Here is a 20586-nt window from a genome sequence, read left to right as displayed (position 1 = left end):
AAGTATTTTGGAGCCTGGATATATGTCTGTGAGGGCCTCGTCTCCTTTACTGATGTCCTGCTTGCCAGCCATCCACCAGCACTGCTGCTCTGCCTCTTAGCACATGTGTTTGAAGCAGCTCTAAAACCAATTACAAAGCCATCAGTGAGACTTTCCCTGGTTTTGTGTGGATGTCAAATATTTCTCTGCTGGTGCAAATAGAGGCTTAACCTGCCTGCGATCAAGGCTGGACCTGAACTTCAGCTCTGCCGCCCTGCCCTCGGCAGCTGAAATCCTGCCTGTGAACAGACACAACTGATGTGCCTGGCATTGAGCAGATGGGTAGAGATGAGCTGTGGGAAACCCTCACTGAGCATTGCAGAGACACGTTGTTAGAAGACGTATTCCAACCCTTCTTTGTGGTATTAACTGTAGGACCATGGATTATGGAGCTGGGCTCACCGCACTGTCCTCGCATCTTGGTGCACGGTCCGGTCTGGCTTTTGGTAACAAATATTTTTCTAATAGGGAGATAACTGACTCAAAGGGGATCCACGTGTTGGGATGCTTCTGTTCCTGCCTTGGTGTACTGCTTGCTCAAGGCCACTTCAGGGCAAGAAAAGTCTCTTGGAGACCATTCCCAGCACAGCTCTTCTAACCTGCAATATGCACACAAATAATTACAGGGATGTGGGGGAATGGTGCACTTGGCCATAGTACAGTGCAGAGTCTGCAGCTTCTCTGGTCAGGCAGCTTTGTTGGCGCAGCTGATGCTGAGAAAGTTGAGGTCAGGTAGGACCTGGCAGCAAGCTGGACTGGACACACTGCGTCTCACAGTCAAGATGCAGCGGGAGGCATTGGGTCTCCAGATGTCCTCGAGACTTGCCCTGGTCTGGTTTGCAAACCCAATGTGAAGGCAAAGGATGGAGACACAACTGTGTAATGAGCCTGTGCTTCTCTCGTGCCAACCCCGTGTGAATGTTGCAGATGTTAGCGGTGTGACAGAAGAATTTCCAGAATAAGAAATATAGAAGTCCAGAGATGGAGGATCCTCAATGTTCATTCCTCCCCTGCCTCTGTGTTATAGCTGTCCTCCTGTTAATCTTCAGCATAAATCAGGAAAAAATGATGGATTCTTATGTCTGGGCAGTTGATTTGCAAATTGGTGATGTTCACTCAGGTGATGAACAGTTCCAAGTAATACCTCTCTGGTTTTCCTCTCTGCAAATACAGGATAATAGCTTATATTTAAACAGTACACTTGACCTCAAATGCTTAGAAATTCATATAATCAGAGAAAAATGAGGCTTAGAAAAAAAAGAGTCTTATGAGGTCATCTGATTTGCTCTTCTGCCCTACTTATAACATTTCTGACAGATGTTTGTCTCACCTGTTCTTAACCTCCACCGATGGAGATTCCTCTCTCTCTCCCTACATGATCTGTCTTTGCTGCTAGGAAGCTTTCCCTCATGTCTAATCTAAATTTCCTTTCCTGATACTGGAGCCATTCCTACTTATATAGCCCCAGAGAGCACCTTCATCCCCTTTGGCTATCTAGCAAGAGCATTGTGTGTCACCAAAATGTGACCAGTTAACGTATGGAGCAGAGGGAGCGAGGCTGGATGGACATGCAGGGTGTTGGCAGAAGGAAGGGCTGTTCTGGAGGGAAAAAATAGGCTTCTTAAAACAAAAAACAATCTTTATGTTGTATAAGAAGGCTGTGGTTTATATATGCTTCATAAACTTTGTCATTAACTGTTGGTACAGTTGGGAAATGATGGATTTCTTTAAAGAAAAAAAAGGTACTTTGGGAGGAGGATGGAGATGTAAATGGGCCATTTTGGTACAGGACTGGACCATGGGGGGATTTGTTGATTTTCACTACTATGGAATAGGATTAACAATAGGTGTGTTTTGAAGCCCAGTGACAATTGCATTACTGGGATGCTCAGTAGTGGAGATGGGGGGGCCTTCCCCTCTACCTTGGGGAGCAAGCAGGTGAACTGCTGTGTAGAAGCATGGGTGAAGAAGAGGAGGGTATTAGGGATTGATCCCAAAGAAGCATGAGGGTGCCAAGGCCTGCTGAGGAGATGCAAGAGGAACAGGGATCCTTGCCGGAGCTTTGGCTTGCAGTGAAGTCCCAAACACAGTGTGTTGTTGGCATGTGATCCTGGCTGTCAGCTTAGGAGCTGGTTGCAACACAGGGCTGCTATCCTGGGAGATCCTGGTCTCCCCATCAGCCTGATCTGCCTCACAGCATCACCTGCCGCTCTGCAGCCTAACAGACTCCAGTCCCTGAAATGAAAAGGTGTCACCTCCATCGCTGTAGCTTTTACCGGATACACAGCACAAATATCTGTCCAAGATAATCAAAGTGTCTGTCCGCAGCTATCACCTGGCTTCTGCCTTTTGCTGGTATTTTCTTTTCCTTTTGGCAGGAAATGGAGTTTGACTGTTTAAATTACTGTATTCAATCTCTTCCTGTTTTTCATGGCAGTGCTGTCACTTGGGGGAGAAAAGAAATGTTTTTGAAGCTGACCAGCCAACAAAAGGCCTTGTGTAAAGAGCTGGGCAATATTTTTCCAACACTTTGCTAACAGAGGGCAGGCAAGGTGGTTGTTTGGGACCTGAGTCATTGTCTGACAAGTGACTTGGCTATAAAGGCTTCCTGTGCTTCTGATGTTTCAAGGCAAACTTAAGACAGCAACTCCCCAAAACATTTCTGCAGCCTCTGGTGCCTAGATTCATGAGAGTCCTGCATCACCTCTGTTCCTCAAGTGGACTCTGCTCTCCTGCTCCCTCCTGCTTTCCCTGAATCCCCCCCACCCATCCTGGATGCTTGACACCCACCAAGCAAGAACTGCTGTACTCATGGGGTTTAGCTGCATGCTGGAGGAGACTGTGGAAGGCATATTGCTGCTTAGTCTTTCCACGGTTGGCTGTCAGGTACGTCTGGATGCCAGTTGGGCGCGCAGACGTTTTGCTTTGGCAGCATGAGCACCTCACTCCAGGATGAATGCTGCTTGATCCTTGGGAATGATTCATGGGCTCTCTTCTGCTCCATGCCACCAGGTTAGGAAGGGCCATTTCTAGCTCAGGTGGGACAGTCTATTTGACTCCTGGCAAGGCCACTGTTGGTGATGGGGTGGCCATGGTTTTCCTATAAACAGCCTATTCCATGATTTTTCCTCTTCCTCCCAGGGCTTGCATTTGTCATCAGTGGTGTTAACAGGACACAGGTCTGACAACACCTCTGAGACACCGAGATGGGGAGCAGCATTACCCCTGTTTTACAGCAGGGTTGGCTAAAGTGCAGTAAAACGTAACTTGCAGTGCAGTTGCAGCTCAGTGAGTCATGGATCTTAGTGCTGTGCCCAGTGTTCCCAAAAGGGAATATCATCCTTGCTATTGTGTTCCTCTCTAGTATGGGGAACAGAAAACCAGGGTCATTTAGAAAGAAGGATGTGGGCTGGAGCTGCTGGAAAGAAGGGGCAATTCGAGGAAAAAAAAAAAAAAATCACTTTGCAAACTAAAAAATAGGAATTGCCATCTCTATCTGTCATTTCCTCCATCGTTTTCCCTTAAAAAGGAAAGATTGGGGTGAAAGGGAGTGTTAACTTTTGCTTTGCCCTTGGGAAGAGGAATACGTGGAAGGAGGTCCATGCGATACTGCTGCTTTGACATTTTGCACGCACATTTGTCCCGGCTGGGTTGGCCGGTACGTGAGCCTGCCGCTTTCTCAGGGGAGTGACTCAGTCACAGGAATGAGCTATCAGTTTCATTAGACCTCGTAGTGTCACTGCTTGCCAGTTGGGCTATCCTAAGTAAATCTCTGCGGGTGTCAATGACACTCGTGCTTGCACAATAGGTCTTTTTGTTCATCTCTACTGGATAGACTGTGCACAAGAGTTTTGCCTACATGTCTTTACTCCAAATTGTACAGGCTCATGTTTCTGATCCAAAGAGCTCATGGTCAGTTGAGGTCAGTTCTTGGTCAACTTTTAACAGGGCTTTCTTCTTCTTCCTCTGAAGATGCAAACAGGAGCAGGAACAAAAAAAAAAAAAAACCAAAACGAAAAAAAAAGAAACAGTGTAGTCTGTGCAAAGGGAGTAGCCTCAGAAATACGGTAATGCCTCTCTGGGAATGCTCACTGGAGACTCAGAGACGGAGCAAACAGGCTTATTACTGCCAGATTTGTATTTGTATAATTGGTCACATTGGTTTGTGTTGGATGGGAGTGTGTGTGAATGTGTGTGGAGCGTGTTGTCGGAAGAACTTGCTGAGCCCAGTAACTTTGATAAGAGGCAACAAGCGCCCTCGTGCTGATGCTGGGAGCTGCAGTGGATGGGGAGGACTTAACTGGGGAGTCAATATGGACAAGGGGTAGGGTGCTGGCTTAGGGTTTCTGCAGCTGAGCTCTGCTCTTCTCCAGCTCCAGCAGGCCTGACCATCATCTCCTCTGCAAAGCTGTTTGTGCTCTGGGATGAAAGATATTTAATCAGAGAGAAATATCATGTTACCTTGCTACATGAGCCAGATCAGGTGAAAGCGAAGCAGGGAGCTCTCTCCAAGACATGGCTGGTATTTCTCATGATTATTGTCAGTGGTGGAAGTGACCAGAGATGTCTGGGGCTGTGCTCCTCAGGCTAATGGAGAGCAGCTGAGTTCAAATCTTCACCACTCTGAGCAAGGTCCTGGCCCCTCTGTAACTGGAGTTAGAAAGTCTCCCCACCTCTTCCTCTGTGAGGTGATCAGCAAGCTCATTAATTAGCACTAATTCACTGATTAGCATGCCTAATGTTCATGTTAGGGACATGACGGTTGGGGTGTAATGGAGTTGCAGGAACGAGCCCCTCCTGGATTTTCCATTGACATACGTGCCTATGGCTGAACGGTGCTGGGTGAGCACTACGGGACTTCTCCAGCATCTGCCTGAGCTCTTAGTTCAGCCTGGGTATAGTTACTGGCAACATCCCAGTCCTCTGGACATTCTCAGAAGCCTGCTGCTTATTCAGGTGTGCATGCATGTGCTAACCTGGTGAGAGCTCATTTGCAAGGGCTTCTCAGGCACCATGTGGGTTCATCTTCACTTCTTCCTCAGTGGTGGTCCTTCCTCCCATGTGCCACCTCTCTGCTTTCAACCAGCAGGGATAAGGACACTTTCCTGCCTCTGTAAAGTGTTCTGCACTCCAGGCAGAAAAAAAAAAAGTGGCTTTGGAGACCCTGGGGGAGAGAACAACAAAAACCCTTAAGCACTTACATCAACTGAAGCTTGCACTTAAGGGCTGTAAACCAGGGCCTAATTGCCGAGAGAGGATGATTGCATTTGAGGTATTAAGTATATTCCTCAGTGTTAAACACCTGTCCTTGTAAGGATACTTCCAGATCAGTGTGCATGCAGAAATAATGCTGGCAGTAATTAATTACCTTCTTATCGCAGCCCCACCCTACAACCTCTCCTTCCAAAATCCTCATTGTTTGCCCTGGGCAGGGGCTGGGGGAAAGCATGCTTTGGAAACAACTTCTTTCTCAAAACCATTTATCTACTTCCCAAGAATAAAGCAAGAGGAGACTTTATGCCTTTAAGTGGCCGGGTGCCAAACCCCCTCACATTGCTTTTCTCTACCGGCTCCTCGTGTCTGCTTGATCCCGCTCACACAAAATGTTCATTGAGGACGGAGCAGGGCCCAAGGCTGCTGAGTCGCTGTTATGTCTGAGATATTTCAGGCACAGCTCCCTCCCCCATCATCAGTCCCATCTCTGGACCACGTTGGCTCTGCCTGAGCTGCTCAGCATCTCCAAGCATCAGCCCCAGGTCCTGGTGATCCCCCAGTAGCTGCTTCTGCAGGTGAGCAAGGCGTCACCTTCTCCATCACTGCTTGTGCCATTTCCCTGCACTTTTTGCCACATGGACAATTAGATTTGTTTCTGGGAACTGATCTTTGCTGCTTCCCCTGCCAGCGACTCAAGCTGTTTTCTTCTGTGGTACAGCCCTGCGGTCGCCCGTGGCTCAGCCTTGCATTTTTGGAGGGCTCTATATTATCTCCTCGCATTCTCCTCCACGCTGGGAGATCAGCTACTTCACAAACCTGACCTCGTATTACCTCACCAGGAGGTTGCCTTGCAGGCCAATGGGAATGCTTGTACAACAGTTGTTTTTTTTTTTAAAAAAAAAGCAGCAAGCAAAACCCAACCATCCTGGAAGAGCCAGAAGCAAAGTGACTCCAGCTCCCTTCGTGAGCCTGATGCTATTTAAAGCACCTCCGGACTGGGGGCAGCTGAGCGCGGGAGTTTGTACAATAACTGTTCTGTTGAGGAGGGGGTCGAGGGTATGCTGGATTCCTCATTGCTTTCTCGGCCAAATCCTGCACTGAGCCTTTCTCACTTGCCTGATGCAAGTGTAGCTGTCGGGGTGAAAAACAGTGCGGGGTCTGTCTTAGTACTTGAAGAATCAGCAAAGAAGTTTAGCCTCTGGGAACAATCTGATGTGCATGTCTATTTATTTTATATTCCAGCACATACATAACACAAACCTTTTTTTTTTTTTTTTTTTTTTTTTTTTTTACCCTGAAATAAGCATGTTTCTCTATTTATCCAAATTGCATGGAAACATGGGTCCCCATTATACCAGGTAGGATAATACAGATGTTGGAAGTGTCTATCTTGAAGACTGACCGCTGTGAAGGCGGAGACAAGAAAGACTGTTGTACCTACAGAGAGATGTCCAAATCTCATCCGACCATATTTCTGACACTCCCAGCCTGGCATCTGCACAAATCTGCTAGTGTGGGATATGGTTTTGCTGTAAGTTTACTTGAGAGGCATTTTATTAGCACTGGCCCAGTCTTGGATAACATGACAACAGCTTTGGGGCAAAATGCGGTGTTTGCAGAGCCAGAGTGGACCTGACTGGGTGGATATGTCCAAGTTCAGGGTGGAGCTGGGGACCTGGGTGTCCTGCACACATCTACCTCCAAAGTGTCCTTCTCTTCAGCTCTGCTTTGTTGCACAGATAAATGTCAGTGAGTGGATGAACGTGGCTTGCTGAATTGCAGACCTTTGTTGCATCTTTCTCCTGCAGATACCTACAAAATACATAGGACCTAACATCCCCCCTGTGCCACCAGAACCCAGTCGCTTCAATTTAGGAGCTAGTAAACATTGCAGCCCAATGTTTTCTGCTTTATGGTGCAGATTCTAATAATATTTAAAATATTTAAAGAAGTACTTGAAACACGGGAAAGGCAAGACACCTTGCATGCAACTAGATGGTAGCACTGGAGAAAGACAGAGACCTCTGTTTCCTCCATGCAGTATTGGAGCTGGCATAGCTGATAGAGCATGTGGGTGACATTAGATCAGTAGGAACAACATCATATTTTCCCTGTTTCAATGTCATTACCCCGTCATTGTCAGTGTTCCAAAATATAATAGGATTTGTTCAGCTGATTTATCCTGTAAACAAGTGATATTAGCCAGGCGCATGTTTAGACACACAGAGAGAGTGGGAGAGGCAGAGTGAGGGAGCATGCAGAAGGGAATAATAAAAATGTACTCCTCCTAATGAGAGAATGACCCAGCACTTATCAATGGGTTGGGGATATTGGTTGGGATCCTGCGCCAAGAAACACAGCGCTGTAATTGTAATGGTGTCCCTGTTTCTGAGGGCCGGCTGCAGCCTCCTGCTTGCACAGTCCCACTTTCAGATGCAGGAGGAGTCTCAGCTTAATGGCTTGAGTGAATTTATACTCGGCTGACACAAGTGCTCTGAATTCCTCAAGTACCGAGATCTGCACAGATAGAGGCAGCAAGTGGGAGATTTTTCTTTGCAGGGCTTGAGTGCTTTAGGTCGTTGTTTAAACTGATAACGAGGCTTCTTTAAATTCATTTTCTGTGAGATGATAGGACCAGGCACAACTCAGTTCTCCCTGATACAGATGCACAACCCTCCAGCTCGGCACGACTCTCCATTATTTGGTGAACAAGCCGAGGCCTCTCGTACCCAGCCGAGCTCTCTCAATTTCCCTGTGCTGAAGAGCAACAGCACATACATGTTGTTCATTACAACACTTAGTTTACCTTCGCAGGACCACGGTGAGGCTTAATTAATGTTTTTAAGCAGCTGTGGGATCTCTGGGCAAAGGTGTTGTTTGCATGCAAAGCAGCATTGTTGTTTAATTTATATAGCGTTGTTGGTGCATGTGGCACTTTGCAGCCCAAATGATAATTTTGTCTGTGTAACAAAATAATAATTATAGTAATTGTGATTCAGTGGAGAATCTCTGGTGGTGCCGGCATAGGGGAGGCAGCTGGACTTTATTCGGCAAGGTGCTGGTATGCATCACTGGAATAGGAATGAAGGGTGCCTGGCAGCTGCCAGAAATGCTCCAGAAATGCTGGTTTAACCATTCTGATGCCAGCAAATATTGGGAGATAATGGGCCAGGCATGTTGTCTGTTAAAGGGAGGACAGGTCAGCAAGAGAAGGCTCCTACAACTTTCAACGCTGCATGCAACAGAGAGCAGTGATACTGTTGTGGAGACCTGAGAAGAGCCCTGCAGTGTGGCTGTTGTGTCCATCTGGTGAAGATGTAATGTAATTTGGGGAAGGGTTTGTAATCTGGGGAAGTTTGTAATTCGGGGAAGGGATCATCTTTTGTTAGGTGTCTCTATTGGATGGACACACCTGAGAGAAACCCATGTTTCAGCAAGGATGCTCAGGATTACAGGGCACAGCTGCAGAGGATAGAGCTCCAGTCTCTTCTTATACCTCTTTCATCACTGCAGTTGATGTTTCCAGGAATTTGTTAGATAGACAACCTTTGGCCCATCACGGAAATGCAACATCCTTGAGGATAAAATGCAGCAGCTGATGAGCACTTCTCCTTCACTCAAAGGTGTCTTTTGCCCTACACAAAACACCCTTTTCACTTAAGATTTTCTCTCTCTGGGACTCTTACTCCCCATCTCAGCTACAGCAGCACCAGGGGAAGTCAGTGCTACTGTGTTTCAGGTGCGTAACACAGCTTTGCTGATGGAATATGTTCTTACAGAAGAGCTCTAGCAGCTTATTTGATCAATACTTCACTTTTGAAAAATCCCTAAAGGCTTATATACCCAATAGACCATGGCAGTTTCAAAGGCAGAGTCTCCACACTCAATAATGTCTTTTTTTTGGGGTGTGAAAAATTTTAAGTGAATTTTTTAAAGCTCATGAAAAGCACTGAGCTGAGAGCCACAGAGATCATATTCCTCTGTTTATCCTTCAGTGCCTTATCCACAAGATCCTCCAGCCTCTGAGACAGCAAGGGGAAGTTTATAGGACTGCAGAACTCAGCTTCCTTTTACAATCACACTCGCTGCTCTTCAGGTCCCATCCAACCTGCTTGTTTGTAGGTACAGTTGCCACCTCTGAGGGGATGAACCTCAGTGACCACACACCTCAGGGATCTGTTTTGCACCCCAGCTGCATGGTTTGGTGTGCTAATGCTGAGATTTTGAATTGTAATGACGGAAGGTTTTTTTGAGGGGATGGAAATGATATATGCAAAAGGGACATTTGGCTGACACAACGATGGTGTTTGGGATGTGGGATGTGAAGACCTCCACAAATGGGAGTGTTTGTAGTATCTCAGTCTGACACTCTGCATTGCTGCTGGAGGTACTGTGCCTCTTCCCTGCCTACATCAGACTCTTGGGGTCTAACCAAGGTGCTTGAAATATCACTGAAGTTACAATATCCAAACACAGAGAGTGTAAATATCCCATTGAAAAATGTTTCCAGGTATCTGAGTCTGTTTTGCACCTTGTCTTGTTTATCTTGATGTCGTGTGATTGTTTCTCCTGGCAGACGCTTGGAAGTGAAGTTGACATAGGAGCCGAGGGACACAGTGAAGCTGGTATCAGTACACCATCTGCCAGAAACATAGATTCGTTAACCTGCTGGTGTTTCAGGCTGGATCCTTAATTGCATAGTCACTTGTAATGGTAGGAGTGTCTTCGGTGCAAGTGACCAAGAAGCCAGTAAGTTGTTTTGCTGAGGACAGTATTGCACACTTTGTTATCTATGATGTGCTTCTCTGGATAATCAGTCTTGGATTTTCCTTCATGGGGGCATGAACTGTTTCTCTCTGGTAGCCCAGTGCTGCTTCCAGAGCGGAAATGCTGCTGCTGACCAGTCCCATGCCAGTAGTAAGGCAACGTGCATAGCAGAAGTGGGAACAAGAATTTGAGAACAAGCCATGGTCTGAAAACCATCTGCAGTTGCTTCTCACTAGCTGACAGAGTCAACAGACCCTGAAAGCTGTGGTCTGCATCTCCAGGGTCTACAGAAGGAAATAAGAAAAGCAAACTTACTGTTATTATTGGTTAAATTTTTTAATATTGGGGTCTAGAAAATTTTTAGGGGTTCACTAACCGATGACCAGTGTACACATCTTTTGGCGCACTAATCATTCAGAAAGTCAGGACTTAGGTGATGCTGAATTTATAGCAATAATTACTTCTTACTAATAACCACCCAGATCTGCTGAGCAAAAGGCCTGAAGACTAAAGAAACCTGTGGGTCTCTGTAAGAAAGGCAGCCTCCTCTTCAGGAAATTGCAAATTTTATGATGTGGAGGTACATGGTACAGACTGTTGGGAAGCCTTACGCTCACAGCATAGCAGGAACATAAATGCAGGCATAAAAAGTCTGTACTACATTAAGATTCTGCAGCACTCTGGAAACTTGACACCAGTCCTTGAACTGATGCTTAAACTACAGACCTAAAAACCAAACGCCTGTACCAGTTCTAGTCAATTTGAGTAACTTTCCCCCCTGTTCTTGCGTTCCTGAATTATGTTTGAATGAAAACCTCTTAGCATAGTGGGTGCAATTTCCCTGTAATTGGTAAAGTTACTGTAACTACACTGTCATTTGTATATGGTGACATGTAATTGCATGGTAACCATTGCTGTGGTTGCACAAGTGAAAAGCAGCGTGCAATTATAATGTATTTCCAAATGCTGGCTCTTTATCCAGCCTCCATTATATCACAGAGCACCCTGGGGAAACAGTACTGGATATTTTTGTATGTCATTAGACTGCAGGCTAACCGCTGAAGAGTGGGTTGGTTGGTGATCTATGCTATCGTTGGTTGGTGACCCAGGGTTCCCATCTCTTTGTCCACAAAATTTCCCCGTAGCATTGAATTGCAGATGACAAAGGTCTACAGCTGTTGATGCTCAGGGCGCAAGCCCGCAGCCTTTTCCTGACCCACTGTCAGGAATGTGTATGATGAGGAGGGCAGTAACAGGCACCAAATTATGTGAGTGATGTGGCATGAGGTGAAAGTCAGAGGAGCTGTCTCCGTCCTGCACTAGGACCTCATAGCTCGACACAGGCAATGGGTTGAAATGTGATATTTCTGCTGAAGTTCACAGCACAGATGTGGGGAGGAGGTCAGATGAACCAAAGTCCACTGGTCTCAGAGGAGTCAGAAGAAAGACTCAGAGGCAGTATGGCTGGAAGCAGAGATAATGCGGGTCAGAGGCAGAGACAATCCAGCTTAAGGAAGGGAAGGTACTAATGCCAGGGGTAGGGCAAACCAATGTCTAATCAGATCACCAAACAGTGAAGCCCATGCTGATACCATCAAGAGGACATGCACAGGCAAACCAGAGAAGTACAAGCCTTGAGTACCATGCTGCTGCTGTTGGAGTTTAAAGACCTGTGGTTTGCAGGGAGATGGTTTCCATCATTTGCAGCTCTGCTGGGTGGGAATTTATGATTCATCCCTGCACCAGGTGATCTAGACCCTAAATTTCCTAGCTTGTATCTCTTCAGGTACTGTGAAGTTCCCGGTGATGGATTTTCCTAGGACTTCTATCTCTCTAGATTGTTAAATATCCTATTGAATGGGATACATGCCCATCCTCACCCTCACTCAGTCCTTGCAGTCAGGAAGAAAACAATATCTTGCAGTGACGTGATGGAAAAGACCTTGGATATCTCCTTGCAAAGACTCAGATGCACATGACTGTTGATTTCTTATTGCTGTTGGCTCCCTGGCCCTGCTGGCAGCACAGACCGCCGTAATGTATGAATTCCCTCAATTGTCTGGTGTAGCCAAGCCTAAGATAACAAGAGTGAGAAGCCAAGTACCTGCCACCATATGAAGACAGGGCTGTTAGGTATTAGCTGTAAATCAAAAGTGAGACTTGGCTGTTGGGACAGCCTTTATCCCCAGTGAGTCTGTGGAACTGCTTTGGAGCCTGCTGAGATATCTGGAAAAAGGCCTCAGTGCTTTGATTGGGGAGGAAGATTTTGCCAGAGTGAAAGCAAGGAGGAATGAGGGACAGCTAATCCTTTATCGAGCCTTTTCCCAAAATATGGATTAGGCTGTATTTGATTATTAGGGGTTGATTCAGAGGCAAATAGCTAAAGCAGATGTTTAAGGGACAGTTGCAGTTTATTATGAGCACTGTTTACACTGTCCCACTAATATCTGGTGCTTCAGCCATTCGTGCAATGCCAAAGTGCCCACTTCTGCTGGGGAATCAAATGAGGACAGGGAAGGAGGTGGTGTAATTGGAGCTCTAACCCTTCTGCTGAGTTTGGGGGGTTTTGGGGCTCAGCAAATCCCTAGGGGACTGAGCCAGCACCAGCCTTGTAAAACCATCCTCTGCAGGAGGGCTTGGATGTATTAATTATTTATTTGATAGGCTTAATCCTGGAGAAGGCAAATGCCTGCCAGAACCCTCCTGTAAATCAGGCCCATTCTTTTGCACATCCTTCCTATTTCACTGGTGACTCTTGGCCACGATGTCACGGCTGGAGATGAACCCTCTGGTTGCCAATGCAGGGAGTGGTGGCAGGAACAGACTGTGGCCTCTTACCAGGTGGCTCCCCCCTGCATATCAGCCCAAGATGGAGAGGCAGCTGGTGGGACTTGGGAAGGCATTTATGCTCTGGGAGCTGCCAACCATTCTCACATGAAGATATTTCGGATATGTAGAGCACCTTGTAAACCTGTGTTTACCAGCTTTCCTGGGGCAGAAGGGTGGTGAGTAATATTGCCTCTTTTGCAGGTGGGAACCTGGTGTGGGATGATGAACTGTTTGACTCCAGTCCAGCATCTCAACCACAAGGCCCCCCTTCCCTTCCAAGTTACCTACAGACTGTGCCATGAATTTCTGGGTTAGATTTTAACTGCTCAGGATGCAAGAAACGCTGATCCTATTCCTGCCTCTTCAGATCTTCCCTTTGCCCCTCCCTGATATCCCAGCTGGTGTGGCAGCAGTGTTGCAAGCAGAGTGAATTCATGTCCTCACCTCCGCTTTCATTCTGGAAAGTCGTTAACGTGAAATTGCCAAGCAGAGAAGCTCCAGAGAGTTTAACGTGGCTACTTTATATTGCTGCTAGGAGTGTCTGGAATTGAAAATAAACCTATGCTTGCAAGTCCTGACCCTTTCATCATAAATCTAAACTTCCTTACGTGCTTCTCTTTGCTGAAGAAGATGACTGTATTTCTGCCTTTACAAAGGCGTGTGTGCAGCTGAGAGCCACAGCTGCACAGAAGCCGGGTGATGTTTATTTGTAGGGTTTTGCTTGCTGGCATTTTTTGCAGATGATCCCCAGAGGAAATAACCCAAATATGTTAAATGAAAATAGTTTTCATGTGGTGTGTGGTTTGCTGGCCTTGCTCCTATTCTTGGGGGACAGTTGTCTGCACTGCAAATCACAACTCTGCAATTGCTTCTCTGGCACCCACGTAACAGTGTGTGAGTGAACATCATGGCCTTATCTGTCCTCACACAGCACTTTGCATGTCTCAGAGGCTATGGTGTGCTGTGATGGTCCCAGATCTCATCTGAACTGGGTCATGTAAGAGAAAGTGCTGATTTCACTCTTCAACCTTGCCCTGGTGCTTGAACCATAAAATGGGTTGGAAGGGACCTTTAAAGGTCATCTAGTCCAACCCCCCTGCAATGAGCAGGGACATCTTCAACTAGATTAGGTTGCTTAGAGTCCTGTCCAGCCTGACCTTGAATGTTTCCAGGGGTGGGGTATCTACAGCCGCTCTGGGCAACTATTCCAGTGTTTCACCACCCTTATCATAAAAAATATCTTCCTTATATGTAGACTGAACCTACATTCACAGAATCACAGAATCATCTCGGTTGAAAAAGACCTTGAAGATCATCTAGTCCAACCATTAACCTAACACTGACCATTCTCAACTCTACCATATCCCTAAGCACTATGTCATTCTTTTAGTTTAAAACCATTACCCATTGTCCTATTGCTACAGGCCCTACTAAAAAGTCTGTCTCTATTTTGTAAGGATGTGTCCTTCTGTAAATAATCTCAGGGAAATTTAGTTTTGTGTCTGTATGGGGGAATACCATGATATCAGCCCCATTAAGGGTAGATCTGAGTTCAGCTGGAGCTGGGCCCAATCTGAAGGAGGAGGAACTAACCTGTGGCAATTGGATTAATTAAGTCTCAACAGGTTGGAGATGTGCTGCAGATCAGCCACAGGTTATTGTGCTTGATGCTGGGATCTCAGTCTATATCCTCTTAGGGTTTTGCAGGAGGATGAGAGCTTACTCTGGCAATGTGAGCTTTGATATGCATCTACAGCAATCATATATTCTAGCTAACACATTCTGGCTGCTGATAGAGTGTGTTACAGAGGGCTCAGTGCTATATCCTTACATCCATATAGTCTTAGACTTGCCTGGGGAAGCAAAGAGAAGTAGCTTGTACCTCCCTGAAAAACAGCACAGGCAGATCCTGCCTGAGATTTGAGGTCCTGGGTCATGCAGGAAGGCAGACCAAATGATTGCAAGGGTCCTTTCTGGTCTCCAAGTACTTCAGCTGGAGTACTTGGTTTTGGCCGTGCTACAGAGAGGGGAGCGTGTGGGAGGCTGTGTTGCACCAAGGAGGATGCCTCCGACTGTGCCATCTCTGCTTGATTGCTACCATTTCACTGCTCGTTGGTGTAATTTCCTGTTGTTTGAGATGGAGCTTCATACACTGCACCCTAGGTAAGATGTCTGCTGGCACCATTAAGCTTTTTATCCTCTTGGTGGTGAAGAAAGCAGTTTCCTATTTCTTGTTTTCCTTTAAAACCATGATAAAGCAGGACTTTCTTTCCTTGCCCCTCTTTCTGCCATTTGTAGAAGGTTTGTGAATTTCTTGCTTTCAGTCTGAAATGATTCTTCTCTCAGCTTGTCAGGCCATCAGTTTGAGTGAGACACATACAAGTTTTATAACAGCCTTTAGACATGTATCATATTCATTTGAGAGCTTAAGAGTTTCAGGTCAAACTGGGCCTGACTTCAAGACTTGAATTCTTCTCAGAGCTTACATCCATAGGACAGTTCAGGTTGGAAGGGACCTCAAGAGCTCATGTAGTCCAGCCTCCTGTTCAAAGCATGATATGTCTTCGTGTTAGATGCTTAGGCTGAATGAATCATCTGGAGTCCTTTTGCAATCAGCTGACTCTATCAGAAGGTGATCCAGTGCATTACAAGTTTGTCTGGATGGCTTGTTCTCTGACATACCTCCTCTTCTCTGTTGATTATTGAGGTAGTTTAGGTGATCACTGTAGGCAATTTACTAAGATTTCACATGGCTAAAGCTAGGGGAGATGGCTCCCACACCAGGTGTCGGATAGCGAGAGAAGTGAACAGAAGGCTTCTCATGCTGCATCAGACCAACACACCGCTCCTCTTTTTAGCTCATCTCTGACAGTCAGTGTCTCACGTCTCGCAGAAAGATCTGGGTAGCGTCGCTGCTTCAAACACGCTTGTACTTCCTGAGTAATCAAATCGCAGTTTTTCCATCCTGACCTATCTAATGAAGCTGTGCGTGTTCTCATTATCCACGGAAACAGTTTTTGCAAGTCATGCTGTGAGCAGGGGTGTCCTCCCTCTCTGAAGTGTGGTCATCAGCTTGGTGGTACTAGACCTCAGATGAATTTGGCCTTTGAATCTGGGATGCAGATTTCTCTTAGACTTTGTGCAGGCATTGCAGACTAGCAGCATCCTGTCTGCTGCTCATGGAGGCTGTTGATCTGATCTATAATTGCTCTTTGAGCTGGTGTTTTAGATCTGAAAGGGCAATCCACAAACACTAATGACTCTTGCAGGCCAGAGCTCAGGCTAGCTGTTCTTTACTAATGGCTGTTTGAATCCCTCATAGGTTTTATGTGTTTATAAATACATTTAGGACAAATTATTCTTCCATTCAGTAAAACCATCTGTAATTATTCCCTGTAATTGCTGGGTGAGGATAAAATGAATCAACTATTAGGCTTTTACTGCTTGTGAACCGAAGTAAAGAGCAGCACATATTCTAGCCATGCTTCCAGGAAGATGTGAGCTCAGACAAAGAAAATTGTCATGGTCCTTTATTACTGATATATGAAAACTAGGCAAATCTTCCTGTACAATTAATTATTGCGTTTCTAGGCCTTAGTCCAGCAAACCATTTTAAGCGGATGCTTAACTTCAAATCTGTGAGTGGTCCCAGTGAAGTTAATAAAGTCTAACTGCTTTGGCAATTGCGTGCTGTGATATTTGGAGCTTCGTCTTTATTTGGCTTATTCTGTGGAGATCATCACATTGGCAACCTGTATTAGCTTCACCTACTGTCCAGATGGTGCTTAAGGTAGAAGAGTTGTCTGTACTGTTCTGCTGCTGCACTTCTGTAACTCCCTGAAGCCCAAAGAAATACCCTTGAGGGTTATTTCTGAAGGTGACTAGACACTACGTGTATCCATACACAAGTATCCCAGTGGAGCATCTGTCTGATGACATGCCTGTTGAGTTCAAATGCAATAGGTGTTAAAGCTTAGGCATCAGCACTGATGAACAGGGTCTTTTCTCTGGTTGTTAGGAATTCATGGGTATGTCCAACAAACACTGGAAAGCTCCCATAATAGCTGTGAAACCTTCCCTCCTCTTCAAAGAACTTCAGTGAGTTACAGGACTCCAGTAACATGGATCAGTGTGGATAATCTCCATTTCATGAGGATGAAATGGAGACCCAGGAGGATGAAGTGCCCAGGACAAACAGTGTAAGAGAAGGACACAGGACTACATGATTACACTAATCCCAGGAATGGGGAGTGTGTGCAGTCACCATCTATAGCGTTTAAACCTTAGCATGATCCCTACTGCAGATTTGGCCTGGGCTGACCAGCTCTCTCCCAGACAATGCGTGGACATGCCTTGGGGGAATATAATTCCCAAGATGTAGTGTGAGTGATGCTACAGGGTTTGGAGGTGGGAGGGGAGTGGTTATTTAGGTTTCAAGGACGTGAACCTTACTATTGGGTCTCAGGGCCAAAGGGCAGGCCAGGGTCTATTTTATTTACCAGTACAGATCTAGCTCAGTGGTTCTTATTCTGGATCCCATGGGAATGATGTGCATACGTTTTTTTGACAGAACTGGATATGTTTAAAACATTTTCAGCAGACTTTGTCTTTGATTGCTAGGTCTTAACTGGTAAAACTGACTGGTAAAGCAGTAGGAAAAAGGCTTAACGTAATGTATCCTGCTGGGCTGTCATTCAAGAGACTCAAGTTTCCAGTTCTCTTTCTGTCTGTTACTCATCATGCAACTTTGGACAAATTTTTTCCACCTCTGTATTTCTCCGGTCCTGCCTTTGTCACTGATTTGTCAGCCTGCATAAATTATAGGCATGTTATACAACGGTGTCCCTGCTTGCCTGGATACTTCCCAAATGGCTAAAGAATCAGTGGCTTCATTTTTTACACTCTTTTTCTTTTCATTTATAGCTGTTAACAATTGATGACAATTTCTGTGGCTTGGATATGAATGCCCCCTTGGGAGTATCGTCCATGGTGCGAGGGCTCCCCATTTTCACTGAGGATGGAGACAGAATGACATCTGTGATTGCCTACGTCTACAAGAACCACTCCCTGGCTTTTGTGGGCACCAAGAGTGGGAAGCTCAAGAAGGTAAGACCTAATGTGGTCCTCTAACTCAGATTTTCATGTTCTTCTGGAGAATTGCAGTGTTGCGTTGAGCGTGAGTGCAATCCTAAGGTGCATCACCTATTTTGAGGATAGAAAATGTTCTGGTTGGCAAAAAACTGTGTTTCACCCTTGAGTCTGATGTGAGAAAGGATAAAATCCTTCTTCCAAATTGTTGTTCATAGGCAAATGAATGTTTCTGAAGTCAAACCACAGACCCAGCCACAGATGGGCTTGATGCAGTTTACATCCAACACTTTTTTTTTGTGTTCAGACCATCTCTAATTAAGTAGTTGATCACAGGGTATCTATGCTTGCTGGAAAAAAAAAAAATGACTGTGGCTGAAGTTTGTTAAGAAATGCTCTGGACGTATTTCTTCAGAGCAATGTGACCGGACTCTGATTTCACCACGAGCCCAGCATGGGATTAGCGGTTGCTCTGTTTAGGTCAGTCTGGGTGCTTGTACTGAAGGAAGAGCGTTTTCATCAAAAGAAAGCTGTGTCTTGAACGATAATGAGCATTATGTTTATGGTTGACGCCACAGAAACCCAAATACAATAAGGCGTGTATTTATGTTCCTCACTGTGCATGCTCACTAAAAATATGCCTGTTGCATGGCTGTAGCTCTGTAGTTTGCCATGTAAGGCATTAGTAGAGAGACTTGAGAGGTGGAAGCTGGGAATCATCTACCTGTGGTTTTCTCAAGGCAAAAAGAGGTATTAAAAGTGACCTTCTCATGCTAAGGATGGGCACTGTCTCCATTTTAACCCCTCTGTGCCCATCTGACAACATTTGTCTGAATGCTCAGCCCAGGAGTGTTGCAAAATATTGTATGTGCAAGGAGATTGTGTTTTTGCCATAATAATGGAGATGGGCGAGAAGCTGGGAAAGGAGGTTGGGCAGAGTCTTGGGGGTTGGATTGTTGTTGATTCCTCTTTGAATTATTTTTGCAAATAAAAGCTTCCAACCTGGGGAGAGGATGATGCTATGAAAAGGTGACCCACTATGGCTTGTGTATAGGATGGACAGAGCATGCAGGGGGAAGGCAGGGAGTAATTTGTTCACAGATACTTAAAGAAGCTCTGAAAACTCTGGTTTTGTTCCTCTACCCGTTTCTTCACTTAAAAAAAGAAGTCAGGGTTGTAAATTCAGATGGCGTTGCCCCTGTGCTGAAGGAGCAAGGGGAACAGGATCTTGCCCACTGGCAAATGTCTCTGGCTTTGTTCAACAGAGGAGAAGCTGCTGATGCTTTTGACAAGAGAATTATTTTTTTTTTTAACAGTCTATTCAGGCATGTGGAAAAGGAGCCAAATTGTTTTTTAAGCAGTTGTAATAAAAATAATCTCCTCCCCTGACTAATTAGGTTTTGCTTCCCTGTCATCTGTGATATCATAATAAACTGTTTAGTTCTCCAGTCAGTCTCTTGGGGGGAAAAATGGGGTAGCTGAGATCTGAATGGTAAATATCCAAAAGACCTAAACAGTTAAGAATGACTGCTGCTTCCCTGCACTCGCAAGTTTTTGGTTTTTCTTTTGGCTTCAGGAGAAGCAAACTCAGACATAGCTCTGTCTTTGCTTTTGCAGGTCGCATTGCAGAACCCAAGATCTGATCCCTTTTAATAGGGGAAAATAAGAGAGAAAGCTTTTAGTGCTTTACGGAGTGTGGTTGAGAGTGGGGACAGCCTTATAGGGTAAAGAATGAGAAGAGGAGAGCTGAACTGGCTGATGTAATTTGAGAAAGCTTCCTTTTTATTCCCATTTTCCTAATGTGCTGAATATTCTGCCTGCGGTAGTTATTGCGTTGGGTCCATGTATCAGAGCAGAGCTGGAGTCTTGGGATGAAATCTTCCTCAGCTGAATAAGTTTCCACCAGAGAGGCAGAATGCAAAGCAAAACGGGGCTCCCCTGAACATGTGTGGTGGTTTTGGACCAGTTGATCCAGGCTCCTGGAAACCTTCAGTTCCTGCAGGTTCAGCCTCATCCTTGCTATGACTTTTGCAGTCACTGGCTCTCCTCCATGCACTGCCCTCATCTATGGCCCCTGAGGCTATCTGAGCTCAGGACACCAGCCTGTTTTACCCTCTGGGTACCACACAAGGCCAGTTTGGCACTCAGGATTTCACTTGACACTTCCCCTGCCAAGACTTCATGGGCCTTTTGAAGCTTTGTTTTCCATCTTGGCTCATCAATCAGGTGCTTTTGAATAGGAAGCAAGTGAAATACTGCATTGGTATTGCAACTCCAGCGTAATCCATGACATTAGCATGAAGTTTGATTTATGATTTTTTAAAAAAATGACTATGGGTAAATTGGAATAAGCTTTGAAGGATTAAATGAAACTCCATGTACCAGTGGGCAAAGCACAGGAGCTGTCTTTGTTTTTTTTCTGCTTGCTGGTTCCTGTTTCTCCTGGTGCAGTGCAGCTACTTGGTCAAGCTACAGAGTAGTATTTTGGATAGCATGAAGAGAGGAGTTATGAGATTATCTTCAAGATAGCAGAATCTCCTCAGTTGTTGGAAGACTCGCTGCAAGTAATTACAAGATGGTTTTGGAGAAACTTTCCTTCTTTTTGCTGCAGTTTCAGTCTTTTTCTCTGAGTGTGTGTTTTTATATGAA

At 45.5% G+C, this 20586-nt stretch overlaps 1 protein-coding gene across 1 annotated transcript in view; it reads left to right on the top strand.

The window, feature by feature from the left end:
• PLXNA4 (plexin A4) overlaps positions 1-20586 on the top strand; it is a 429072-nt gene that overhangs the window by 3120 nt on the left and 405366 nt on the right. Inside the window, exon 2 of the mRNA XM_074828081.1 lies at positions 17773-17955. Coding sequence (XP_074684182.1) covers positions 17773-17955 — 183 coding nt within the window. The remainder of the gene's footprint in view (positions 1-17772; positions 17956-20586) is intronic.

The sequence above is a fragment of the Strix aluco genome, chromosome 5 (genome assembly GCF_031877795.1).
Source record: "Strix aluco isolate bStrAlu1 chromosome 5, bStrAlu1.hap1, whole genome shotgun sequence".
Taxonomy (NCBI): domain Eukaryota; kingdom Metazoa; phylum Chordata; class Aves; order Strigiformes; family Strigidae; genus Strix; species Strix aluco.
This window is presented reverse-complemented; position numbering and strand designations above follow the sequence as displayed.